The sequence below is a fragment of the Xenopus tropicalis genome, chromosome 8 (genome assembly GCF_000004195.4).
Source record: "Xenopus tropicalis strain Nigerian chromosome 8, UCB_Xtro_10.0, whole genome shotgun sequence".
NCBI classification, from domain to species: domain Eukaryota; kingdom Metazoa; phylum Chordata; class Amphibia; order Anura; family Pipidae; genus Xenopus; species Xenopus tropicalis.
In genome coordinates this window covers 30,188,174-30,201,838 of record NC_030684.2, presented here as the reverse complement: position 1 = coordinate 30,201,838, position 13,665 = coordinate 30,188,174, and the positions used below count along the sequence as shown (strand labels likewise).

Genomic DNA, 13,665 nt, shown 5'->3' with positions numbered 1-13,665 from the left:
CAATCTTGTTTAAAAACTATAAACTATAATTAACCCAAAAATATACCCTTAGGGTAAAAACAACCAAAATGGGCCATATGCCATCGTCGTAACGGTATATTTTACAGCAGGGGTGCCCAGAATTTTTCCTGCGACAGTCGACTTTTGGCTCTTCCCCACTTACGTACGCAATGCAGCGTACGTAGTAAACCCAATAAACGCCCTGAACCACTGCACTTCCGCATTTCCCGGCTTCGACGCGGTCCACTAGAAATCCATGGGTGATCGACTAGTGGATCGCGATCAACGTTTTGGCCACCCCTGTTTTACAGGGTAATTAGAGCTGTGGTTACGACAAGTCAGCAGTGGGAATCAACAGTGGTAAAATGTCAATATCCGGCGCTTGCACAATAAATGTTTTACAAAGACACCAAGATAGTTGAAATTTAGTGTGGGTGACAAATTTCCTGTGTGCCATAACCCTTATAAACAGTGTTTAGTTATGTTATAAGTTCAATTATAATCAGTGCTTAATGATGTCACATATATTTTTTAAGATTGTAAGCTCTTTTGGGCAGGGCCCTCTTCACCTCTTGTATCGGTTATTGATTGCTTTATATGTTACTCTGTATGTCCAATGTATGTAACCCACTTATTGTACAGCGCTGCGGAATATGTTGGCGCTTTATAAATAAATGTTAATGTAATGTAATGTAAAAAATTTGTATATTATAAAAAGCAATCCCTTGTTGTAATATATAAGGAGATTAGAAGTCACCTTGGAGTTCCATGAAAATGAAGCTGCTGTTCAACAGCTACCAGAGTTGGTTCCTGGGTTATGTGAATCAGTCACTGTACTAGTTTGTGCACTATGTAGGGAGATGTAGTTTAGCTACAGCTGAATAGTAATAAAGCTGATTTGCTGAACATACAATTTAGGAGTTTATTTTACTTGCTATGATTTTGGTAGCTTTAGGGACCTTTGCTTTGTTCCATTTCTACATTTTTGTGTACAAACCACTGGGCTTAAGTATTTTGATTCCAAATATGGTACATTCCAAACCAATCCTTTTATCCAATACAAGGACTATGTTGTCATTGGAAGAGGAATTCCCTGCCCTCCCCCTCCAGCCCATTTGCATTGTTACAGCCCTGTCATTAGGAATAGGATGCAGGGGACCAGCCATTGATGGAGTTCACTTGTCACATACAATGGGACCAAATTCCCACCGTCTCTGGGCTTTGTCATTAAGAATGAGCTCCCTGCTCTCTTGTCACTAATTAGTACAACATTCCAGCAATCTGCTATCGGGTGAAAGCATCCCTAAAAGGGTTAAAGGAACAGTAATACCAAAAAATGAAAATGTTTTAAAGTAATTTAAATATAATGTACTGTTGCCCTGCACTGGTAAAAGGTGTGTGTTTTCTTCAGAAACCCTACTATAGCTTATATAAACAAAGCTCCTGTGTAACCAATGGTGCAGCCATTCAAGCTGGAAAAAAGAAGAAAAGGCACAGGTTACATAGCAGATAACAGATAAGTGCTATGCAGTGGGAATCTGTTATCTGTTACATAACTTGTGCCTTTTCTCCTTCTTTCAAGCTTGAATGGCTGCAGCAGCAGCTTTATTTATATAAACTATAGTAGGGTTTCTGAAGAAAACGTATAAGCTTTACCAGTGCAGGGCAAAAGTATGTAATATATTAATTACTTTGATATAGTTTTATTTTTTGGTGTTAATGTTCCTTTAAACCAAATTTACTCCAAATTTTTGTACCATTCTAGTGTAAACCTTGTTATCTTTAAAAAGTTACTGTTAGATACTGAAAGAAGTGAGTAGCTAAATTCATCTATGTATACAACAAATAACTGATTAAACCCATGTACATTTTGTGAATAGAGGTTCTTTAATGTATCCCGGCAGAGGTTTTTACCAACCCCATTCATGGTACATGGTCAGGACCTATAACAAGCTTGTGGGTACAGGAATAAATAGTTTTACCAATCATGCTATAATTACAGGGGTATTAAAGTATTCACTTAAAATTTTGTCCTAATTGGCCACCAGGCCTCTCTAACTATACTATGCTTTATTAGAGTGACCTGTATGTTGAAGTATAGAAGCAAGGTTAAATATCTGTGGTGCTACCAGTGTGGTTCAACTAAGAGTCCCAAGTCTAGCCTGGTTAAATGTACCTATCACGGCGGAAGAGGTTGGCTTGGTGATACAGACCCTCCCCTCTAACAAAACCCCCAGGCTAGATGGACCAGACTGGTATAAGTTCCTGAATGACCTGGGGCCCCTCACTTACTAAACACCTTCCAGGCAGCCTGGGATTTTCAATCCTTACCGACCTCATTTGCTGAAGTCCTTATTGTAGTTATCTCTAAAGCTTGTTGAGATACCACCCTCTGCCCGATATCCCTCATCAATGCAAAATGTTGGTAAAGGTACAAGCTGCCAGACTTACTCTGGTGATGGAAGACTTAGTGCACCCAGACCAATCGGGCAACGGATTTCAATCTCTGATGTCTATTCACTTACCTCCAAATTCCCCACGCCAATAGCTGAACCAGAGTAGTGGCCTCTCTCGACTCGGAGAAGGCCTTTGATTCGGTAGAATGGGACTATATTTGGGAAGTGCTCCAGAAATTTGGCCTGGGGGACCAGTTCATTCAATGGGTTAAACTACTTTACAAGTCCCCAATAGCCAAGGTCAGGGTAAACAAAACCATCTGGTTATGTAGGGGAACCAGACAGGGGTGCCCACTCTCGCCAGTCCTCTTTGCATTAACAATCAAACCCCTGGCCGTTACAATACAGAACAATCCAGATATAAAAAGGGCTCCAATATGCTAACATTACTGAGAAGATGTCACTTTTTGCAGATGACATACTGTTATACCTGGCGGACCTAGAAGATCCGCTTTCCACCCTTTTAGAGGTTATCCAGAACTTCCGTTCTCTGGACTTAAAATTAACTAGAATAAGTTACAACTATATAATATTGATCCCAACCCAGACATACAGGTCCCACAAAACACACTGTTGAAGAGGGTCACATCCTTTAAATACCTGGGGGCCTAGATACCCCCAGACCCACATTCATCCATGCAGCTCAATCTAGTCCCCATAATTAACTCTTTCTCTCTAACACTTAAGAACTGGGCGAAGCTTCCACTTTCTTTATGGGGGCAGGTGAACATTATCAAGATGATATATTTACCAAAATTCCTCTACATACTCCATAATACCCCGTTCACCATTCCCTGCTCCTTTTTTAAGAAACTAAATAAATTGATTAACCCATTTATATGGGCAAATAATACACCCCAAATCTCCTGGGTGAGGTTGACTTCCTCACTTCTATTTCTATTATTTGGCCTCCCAAATCTATTATTTTCTTTGGTATCTCTCACCCAATCCATACAATCTCAATATGACTCTCCAAGCCTCTATCCTCCATTCAGTTAAATGTCTGACTGAATCAGACAGACCTATCCTATCCCTACAGGCATTCCTCTGATATGGCACACTGATTTAGTGTAACTTGAAACCACCCCACCAAGTCTTCAGGGGGGCCAGTGCTCTCACTATCTCCTTGTAGATTGTAAGCTCTTTTGGGCAGGGCTCTTTTCACCTCTTGTATCGGTTATTGATTGCTTTATATGTTACTCTGTATGAAACCCACTTATTGTACAGCGCTGCAGAATAAATGTTAATAATATCTCTTAACAGCGGACTAGTGATGTGCAGGTTGGAAAAACACACCCAACCCAAACAAGCCTTTGTCTGCCTGCACACAATTCAGCCCAATGAGCCATCATTATTTATATACCTGCACCCGACCCCTCCATCTCTGATGTCAGCAGAAAGTATATGAATAAGCCTCACTGCAGAGCTTGGCCCTCTACCACCCATGACCCAGTAAAGATGTGCTTTGCCTGCCTGACCCACAGGTCAGAGGTTCCCATATACAGGCAGATAAGCTGGTCTGAAGGACTTGAGTTGGCAGCTGAAATGTTGAATTGGCAGCTACATATGTATGGCCGCCCTAATATGGACAAAAAGTTATGCAGAAAATATTCATGGTTATATTTTTGTTAGCAATGCACATTTTTACTGCATTATGCCAGTGCCAGTACAGTGGTGGTACTGGGATACTGCTCTCGACTAGGGTAGGTGCAGATGAGAGCTGTCAACCAACCTTGATTTTCCATGAAGCACAAAGTTTTTGTGGGCGGAGTTGAGAGCATTATTGGGTCATAATTGGGACTAGCTAGGTGGTAATTGGCAGTTGTAGGGTTGCTTCACGGAAAAAAAAAAAACTCCAGGGAATCACCTCTGGAATGTGGACACAACTGGCAGATTGGGATACCCAGTATTTGATACCCAGCTTTGATGCCCAGTATTGCTTGGGTCAATAATTTCCTAACCCTTAGCTTTTCAACATGAACCCATTCCAGCCTGAGGTTGAGGGACTATTCTACCTGTGCCCAACCTGACCTCTATGGTGATTTCAGAAATGAAAAGGTTTAGCACTACACTATCCCCCAGTGATAGACAGGGGAACATGGTGGCTCACACCCAACCCAAACCCTCCCTTGAGTATCGTGCCAGCCTGCACACCACAAATATCCAGTTAAAAAGTATTTTCTTATAGTGTAGAGCATAAAAAATACCAGGAAAAATGTAATTTATTTAGAACATAATATACTCTTGTTCTGTAATAAAAGAGATTGTTAGAATGAATTCTGTGCTTCCTGATTCTATAACTCCATTTATAAAGTTATAATTTAAAGTTTGTTGTATATAGTGTAGCTTATGAAACGTGTACATACCTGCATATTTTTTAACTTTGTATGGGAGTAGCACCAGTGATCACAATCTGCCATCTCACCTTTTTGCATGTTTGCATTTATAATCCAATGTATCTCTTTTCATCTTCATTTATTCCGTGTTTAATCTCCAGGACTTGCCCAGACCTGTGTGTCGTCCCCTTGCCTGAATGGTGGAACATGCCAGGAAACAGCAAGTGGATTTACCTGTCTGTGCCCAGCGGAGCCATTGGCATTTACTGGAACTACCTGTGGAGATCTGTATGATGCCTGTGCCATTGATAGATGCCCCAGCACCCATAGCTGTCAGAGCACCCCAGGGCATCCTCATTTTCAGTGTGTTTGCCAACCTGGGTTGAACTGCACCAATGAGTGTCAGAGAAATTCCTGCCCATTCCAAAATTTTCAGTGTACAGTTGGTGAGGACAGCTTTATGTGCAAGTGCCAAAGTGGGTACGGTGGAGTGGACTGCAACTTTGAGGTATCACCGTGTTTTCAGAACCCCTGCCAGAACAATGCCACCTGTTTGGCAGAAGGAGACAGCTTCAGGTGTGTATGTGAGCCAGGGTTCACAGGGCAGGAATGTGAGGTCAATGTGAACGAATGTGCTTCAAACCCATGCCAGAACGAGGCTCTCTGTGTGGATAAAGTGGACAGATACATGTGCTTCTGTGTGCCCGGCTTCCAAGGCCACCATTGCGAAATAGACATCAACGAGTGTGCTTCCAGACCATGTCAGAACAACGGAACTTGTATGAACCAACTGGACCAATATGAATGTGCTTGTGCCAATGGTTACACAGGTAAGAATGCAAGGAACACCATTAACTTCCTTGTGGTTTCTCCATTGATCTTGGTTTGTAATATTTCTTCTGGAACTTGCCGGTTTAGGACTGCTACCTAGTTGTTAGGCTGGAAAATACAGGACATCATTACAAGAAAGCGTTTAGAGTGATTTTCAATCCAGATCTTCTGGTATGAAGATCTTGTGATTTTAGTACAGTGTTGGTTCAGGAACAGGTTGGTGGTCATTTTGGAACAATTGTTTCCCATTCTGAAATAACTTGAAGTCATCTACTTTCTCTAGATCAACAAAAAGTTACAGAGGTGTATCTTTTATCAATCATATCATATATGTAACTATATATATAGACCATTATATTTGCTGGTTCATATGGCAACCTGCAAACCTTCCATTCTTGGACCTGTAATGCACTTAGCCGCCTTTGTCAGCTCAACTCTTCCTAATCCGTTTTGTATTAAACCAGTTAATAAGAATGATTTGATGACAACCCTACTCTCAAATATAACCACTTAGCAATTAATTTATACCCTTTTATTTGCTGATCTTCCACTGCATCTAAGGTTGGACCTTACACTTGAGTCTGAATATAAACCCTGAAGGACACTTGGAGTTGATGGTATTTGAAGTTCATCTGCTGCTTAAGAATCAATGACGTCAACTCTGTATTATGCTTACTAACCACCCTTTAAAGCAGCACTCTTAGTAAAATGCATATAAACTAAAAAATACAGTTCAGCAATGCACTTTGCTAATCTTTTGGTCTGAAATTCAGGCCACAAATTTTTCCAGCTCTGTCTTATTATACTTACATGGAGGCTGGTACCAGCAGCCTGGGAAAGTGACAGGTATACGGTATACATGTGTAGATATCGGGTATTGTTTTATACATTACTTGAGTGATCAGTCACAGTTCCTACACTTAAAATCTTCTCGCCAATAAAGCAGACTCGATTGCATTAGAGCAGATGTTTGAGACTTTTTTTTCAAGGGGTTGTTCACCTTTAAATTAAAGTTTAGTATGTTATAGAGAGTGCTATTCTGAAACAATTTGCAATTTGTCATTTTTTAATGATTTTGCTTTAGTCAGCAACTATCCAGATTCGCCTGGATTTTTAACAGCTATATGGTTGCTAGGGTCCAGATACCCTAGCAACCAGGCAGTAGTTTGAATAAGAAACTTGAATATGAAGTGGAACAAAGGGGTATTTAGCAAGTGATATCCCAAAAGAAAATCAGTGTTATGCTTTCCTTGGGGAAACAAGCAGGAATCATAGGAAGGAAGGTTTGCATGCTGTAATGAAAGCCACCTGACTGGGTTTAGAGCATGGCAAAGGTATCTGCTGATCAGATTCCACTACAGACCAGTTTCATCATCAAGATTTTAGCAAATTCTAATGGCACAAATGCAGATTAAGGTAGGATGAGGTGGCCAGATAGCCAGTATACAGCATTTCCCCAGCATGGTGGAAAGGAGTCCTATCATTATCTATACAACTGCCTTGCAACCAGCAGCGCTGCACTCTGTATCTAGGGTTGCCACCTGGCCGTTAAAAATAATGCTTCATGTTAATGTTAGTAATAAGGAAGAAAGATAAAAATATAGCAAGGCCAGTATTTTTTTCAAGTATATTTTTTTTACCAGAATGTGCTAGGTCCAAGTGATGCATTATTTACAAAGTAGGTCTACTAATGCCTTCTCTAATATGACAAAACTATGTTTCACATTAATATTGTAGCACTATTTAAACAGAGAATAACGTTGGTTAATCTTCTTCTGCCACCTGCTGGCAGTTTCTTATTACTGCATGAATATTTCTTGAATTAAGGTGGCCATATGTGCACCACCAATATTATTGTGTGATAATCGGTGCATATATGGTGGGGGACGAGGTGACTGATATTGGTAAAAGCCTTGGATAGCGGTTATCTCGTTGATTGGTTAGGACTGATTTTTATCAGGTGCCTTTGAAGGTGTCCAAACATCATAACATTAATGCCAAATCGTCAGATAGGGGTAAAGAATTCCTTTGTTTTTACCTGCATATCTGACGATTCAGCTCTTAACATTAGTAGAGTGGATGAATGATCTTTCCTATAAACAATGGTCGTGGAAAAGATCATAATTGTAGCATGTATGGCCACCTTTAGCTGTCTCTAAAGCGTTCCTTAGTGTAACTTTAACATTACTGGAGATGTACTAAATCCTGCATTCGGCCAAATAGCAAATCCACAAGAGATTCAGCCCACTTAAATTTTTATCGCACCCCAATTCTATAAAAAGATCCACCTAAAATCTGTTTTTTGCCTAATTAAATAAAATGTCATTCTAAGCAACTTTCCAGTATACATTTGTTTAGAATTTTCAATGGTTTTCATGTTATTTGTAAATGCAATTACAACTGAAAGCAGTATTTGTTTATCCCTGCTCTCTGCATTTGCTCCTGGTTCTGACTTTCACAGCGATATAGCAGAAGTCATTTTTCCTCCAGGTGTAGCTTTTGCCACATTGTTTCAAGAATCAAGCAAGAACAGGGATGCAAAGAACAGAAAGTCACATATAGATACTGCTTTTAATATCAAACTTACAAACAATAGTGCATCCCTGAAGGTTGCCAATGTTGAACATTTGCCTTGTAGCCTTGGCTGCAGTATTGCACAATGAGAGGGAATGTTTGTAGAGACTCGGATCAAACCAGTAATGCTTATAAAGATGACTTCGATTTTATGTGCCCTACAAACTGACTGTTGTACTTTTCTCTCTGAAGGAATTAACTGTGAGATGGAGATAGATGAATGTCAGTCAGTTCCATGTCAGAATGGAGCTACATGTAGGGACCATATTGGCTACTTCACGTGTGACTGCCCAGCGGGCTATGATGGAGAACAGTGCCAGCATGACATTGATGAGTGCCAGAGCCAGCCCTGTCAGAATGGAGGGCAGTGTATGGATGAAATTAACAGGTAAACCAAAAGTGTCACAGCATTATTATTCTGCCAAAATTCCAAAATTGGGAGACTCACAAAAATTTCAGGGTAGTTGACAACTCTGTATTGAGCTTTTATCAGATTTCCAGGTCTAGGTTAACAGCCACCAGAACTCATCAAATCCACACACATAGGGGCAGATTTACTAATCCACGAATTTGAATCCCGAATGGGAAAAATTCGTATTGGAAACGAAAATTTCTGAAGATCACAAATATCTCGAAAATGCTTGTGAAAAAATCGTATTAGTCACGATAATATCGTATTGGCGATCCGAAAGTCATGAAATTTTCGTACCGAACAATTGTAAACAGCGGTAAAAACTTTCCGATTTTTTCACGCAAGCGTACGATAAAGTCGTGGGGTGTACGAAAAAGTCGTTCAGTGTACAAAAAAGTCGTGCGGACGCCAGAAAATACGCTCAGAGCGTTCGTGCTTTTGTAAATGTGCCCCATAGAGTTGCTACCTTTAGGGCTCTGGCACACGGGGAGATTAGTCGCCCGCGACAAATCTCCCTTGTCACGGGCGACTAATCTCCCCGAGTTGCCATGACCCGCCATCCCACCGGCGAACATGTAAGTCGCCGGCGGGATGGCACACACGGCGGCGCGTTTTCCCGAAATCGCGGAAAAAGATTTGCAAGATTGGTCGCCCGCGAACATGGAGTTTTGTCGCGGGCGACTAATTTCCCCGTGTGCCAGAGCCCTAACCCTTGAATACTGGTCACATATTGAATTGACTTCCTGCAAGGCTAATTAGCAATGTATCGATATACATGCTGCAGACTGAACTGATTTATGTGCAACCATGCAGCATGCATCTAAATGAATTGTTACTTGACATGCAGCATGTTGATTCAATGTGTGGCCATTATTAAAAAGTCGATGGAAAAAAACAGCTTTAGTGGTGAACCTTTGCAGATAACCTGACTGTCTATGGTAATGAATTAAAGCAAATGGCTAAGCAATGGCTAAGCACCGACTCATATCCAGTAAATTACACAAAAATGCTGTTATTGATTCACATTATATTGTGCAAAACATGCAACGCAACACATCAAAACATGCCACTTTGTATCTGAAGATTACATTTTTTTAGCCTTTCTTTGGCTCATTTATCAGCCCAACTGTTTCATACTATACCTCCTCCATCAGGCTGCCTTGGTAGAACATAAAAGTATGTTTAATGTACAGTGCCTCCATCTCCCTGCCAGTAAGGCCAGAGTGTTTGTTCTGAATGCAGATTGATCTGGGCTGTGTATTTCAGGTTCCGCTGTGATTGCAGTAATACTGGCTTTGTTGGTGGCCGCTGTGAAGTAGAAATCCTGGAGTGTGACTCAAATCCTTGTCAGAACAATGGCACGTGCATGGAGAGAGTCAATGGCTACGAATGCTTGTGCTGGAAAGGTGAGGAACAGATTTTTATGCTTTTGAGCATTCCTGCTCTGCAATACTTGGTTATGGGTTCAGTTTCTCTCCTAGCAGCAAGGTAGGAGCAGCAGGACACACAGCCCAGCATTGGGGCCCTGACCTTACTGCCAGTCCTAATGCACAGTGAGCATTGCGTGCCCCCCTGGGGTGAAAAATGACCTGTATAATCTTCATACCTACAGAACTTGCCTCTTAGTCAGGAATTTAAAAAAAAAGAACCTGATTTGATGCCCGTGGGAGCAACATCAAAGTGGTCAGTGAGCACAATGTAGCCACTGTTTGGGGATTACTGGTCTAGTAGAATTTTTAAACCTGCCTAATTAAAATCTGTGCTATCCTGAATCAATGTTTTTCAGACAATCAAAAAAAAAAAAATGTCAATTTGGGACTACATATTAACCAGGCCAGTATGCATACCTCCCAACTGCCCCAATTTTTGCAGTCCTAGATTCTTATTGAAAAGTCCCTCATTTCCTATTCTGCATTGAACGCCAACAAAGACACAAAGTTTCTCAAACTTAATTAGATAAGTAGGCTTTTGGCAGAAAGCCCAGAATACTCAACAGTCAGCACCTGCATTTATATATAATTGTAACTACTAAGTTACACAGGTCTTTTGGGGGAACTAAGACTTGCATGTTAAAGGGCAATTTCACCTTCAGTAGCAAAACTTTAATAACATATTAAACAAGACCCAAAAAAACCCAGAAATGTGTTAAAACTATACATAACCTGCCAAATGTTGTAAAATGGGGGTGGTATTTAGGGGGTGTGGTCACAAAAATGGGCATGACCGTTTTGTATTTTCCTAATGTTGGGAGGTAAATGACTGAAATATTGGCTGGTGTTTTGTTTTCCTTGCTGCTATTAAGGGGCCATTGAGTAGTCCAGGGCAGGGTACAACATGCACAGTCCACCATGTCTTTTCCATACTAAAACATATGGTTATGCTCTCCCCTGTCAGCTATAGCAGAAGAAAACATCCATAAGCATTAAATACCTCCCCAACGCCAACCTCCAAGTTCTTACTTTAAAGCTGAAAAATACAAACAGAATAATTAATGGGGGGGTGGGGTAGGCTGCCCTGGGGATGTCATTCCCCGGCAGCATACTAAAACACATGGGTAAATACCAAAGCAATACCAAGGGAGGGAATGAATACAAGATATTTATTTCTGAGAAACAGACAGCACAACTGCCCAAACTGAGCATCCGCTGCAGAAAAGAAATCTATTTTGTAAAATGGGAGAGAAAGATTCCCAATTCATAATCGGACTGACTTCCTTCAACAATCTGATGCTGTTTGTCTGATGCTGCTTTCTCATGTACGATAGCGCTGTAAGAAGCCAAACAGCACGCTACTAAGGGCATAGATGCCTGCACCACATGAAACTGAGGGGATGACCATCATGATGTATTCATGATGTCTGGAAGCATGTGCCCCCTACCCATCTCCTAACTTACTCATCATTCAGCTTTTTTGCCCCTTAGTGCTCTTGTGCCTTTGTCCAGGGTCATAGTAAATAATGCCTGCAGTATCAGTGGTAAACAGTGAATTAAACATTGATTCATATTACACTTCAGTATCTTGTTATATAATACTAATATACAGTGTAGGCTAGGCCAGGTGCCATAAGCAACCTAGCTGGCCACCTTGCCACCCTGCACATAAGTTTGCACATGTGCAGTGACATGGTTGGGTAGTGGGGAGGATTTACAGTGGTGAGGGGGCAGTGAGGAGCTGGTGCCACATATTGGACTATTGTGAGCAGGACTGGAGGGACTAGAGGGGTAGGTAGGCAAGAGGCATGCATCTTGCACTCCCCCACTGTTGCACCTTAAGCACATGCTTTTTTTGCCTACCCCTACTTCCAGCCCTGCTAATATGTTTCATTCTGTTCTGTATTTAGGGCTCAGTGGACCAGCTCATTTACCTGTTCTCCTGCTTAGTTAGGGCAAAATTGCTATATTAGTGTGCACTGCTGCACACCAGTGGCTCAGGGGCAACATGTTGCTCCCCAACCCCTTGGATGCTGCTCTCAGTGCACTCAATCCTGGTAGGTTTTTTTAAATTCCTGACTTGGGCGCAAGTTTTGGTTGAATAAAAACAAGATTTACTACCAAATAAAGCCCCCTGTAAGCTGATAGTGTGCATAGAGGCTGCCTAATAGCCAATCTTAGCCCTTATTTGGCTCCTCCATGAACTTTTATGATGCTTGTGTTGCTCTCCAAGTCTATTTACATTTTACTGTGGCTTACAAGTAAGTAAGGTTGGGGACCTCTGCTTTAAGGGGATGGTAAACCAAAGCTTGAGTGGGTGGGGTTAAAACCAATTGAACAACCTTGATAAAGAATATGAGACAATTTTCCCTGTGACTCAGGCACCAAGAATCAGATTGTGTACATTCAGTCTTGGTATAGTACATATATATATGACTGAAAGATTTACCCCAAATGGATTGCCCCATCTTTGCATTGGAGTTTTATTGATATTTACGACCATTCCTCTGCTTTAAATGCATAAACATTTTCTTTTGCCCATGCTCTGCCTCTGGAGGTAAATAAACCATGAAATATGGGCATGTAATAGTGTACGGCTATTAGTGGTTTATGGTTGTTTGAGCTTATTTCTTAAAACCTTCTCTCTTTCAGGTTATTCTGGAATTCATTGTGAAATAGATGATAATGAATGTTTTGAGGAGCCATGTGTAAATGGTGGCCTATGTCTTGAACTATCCAACCAGTCATATTATGGCACTGAACCAGAATTTAACAAGTTCAGCTACAGCCAAGCAGCAGGATATTTGTGCCGCTGCCAGCAAGGATTTACAGGTGAGTGTTGGGCATGTCCATGTGCAAAGACTGGAAGTAATGAAAAGTTTGTATCAGCTCTAGTAACCAATTGCAACTAATTAAATATTTGCTTTGTTTGTTAATATAAGCTGCTGTTGACTACTGTTCATAGCAACAATCTTAAGCTATTAGAGGGCTCACCAACAGCTGAAGGGCTATGGTTTGGTCGTTGCTTATTCATCTTGGGTTTTTGGGGGGACGGAGTCAGGCATCCTTCATTGCTTGGGGTTATGTTTCTCAAAAGTTATATATACTATGCCTGATGGATAAAGAATTGTAAGTGTAACTGGAAATATATGTCTGCAGGACCAAACTGCTCTGTGAACATTGATGAATGTGAATCTTGGCCTTGTCTGAATGGCGGAACCTGCACCGACTTAATCAATGGCTTCCTGTGTAACTGTGCTTCTGGATATACAGGTAGGACAAACTGGTTATGTTATGGTTACCCAACTCATATCCTAGGATACCCAGTAACTGTAATAGTTGGCTCTGGCTTAATATCCAAATAGTAACCTGGGGCCGAGGCATGACCTTAGATGTAAACTATGAGGCTGCTTCCTGGGAGTAGCTTGGAGCATTGGCAGGGGCCTCACCCTGAAGGTCTGTTAGGTATAGAATAACAGAGAATACCTATGCTCTTCATGATACACCAGACAGCCCTGCTTCAAGAATCAGTAGTTTGAAATTAGAACCTAAAAAAAGGAATAATATATAATGAAGCATATACAGTTATGGAATCCCTTATATTGTTCTAATTTTTAGAAATATTT

General features: G+C 41.0%; 1 protein-coding gene across 3 annotated transcripts in view; it reads left to right on the top strand.

Moving 5' to 3' along the window:
• The window catches only part of crb2 (crumbs 2, cell polarity complex component), a 67,643-nt gene that overhangs the window by 14,533 nt on the left and 39,445 nt on the right, over window positions 1–13,665 (top strand). For all 3 annotated transcript variants that reach the window (XM_004918924.4, XM_002937234.5, XM_031890901.1), the window contains exons 2-6: window positions 4,954–5,622; window positions 8,390–8,585; window positions 9,876–10,015; window positions 12,692–12,871; window positions 13,199–13,312. In XM_004918924.4, the coding sequence (XP_004918981.1) occupies window positions 4,954–5,622; window positions 8,390–8,585; window positions 9,876–10,015; window positions 12,692–12,871; window positions 13,199–13,312 (1,299 nt within the window). The remainder of the gene's footprint in view (window positions 1–4,953; window positions 5,623–8,389; window positions 8,586–9,875; window positions 10,016–12,691; window positions 12,872–13,198; window positions 13,313–13,665) is intronic.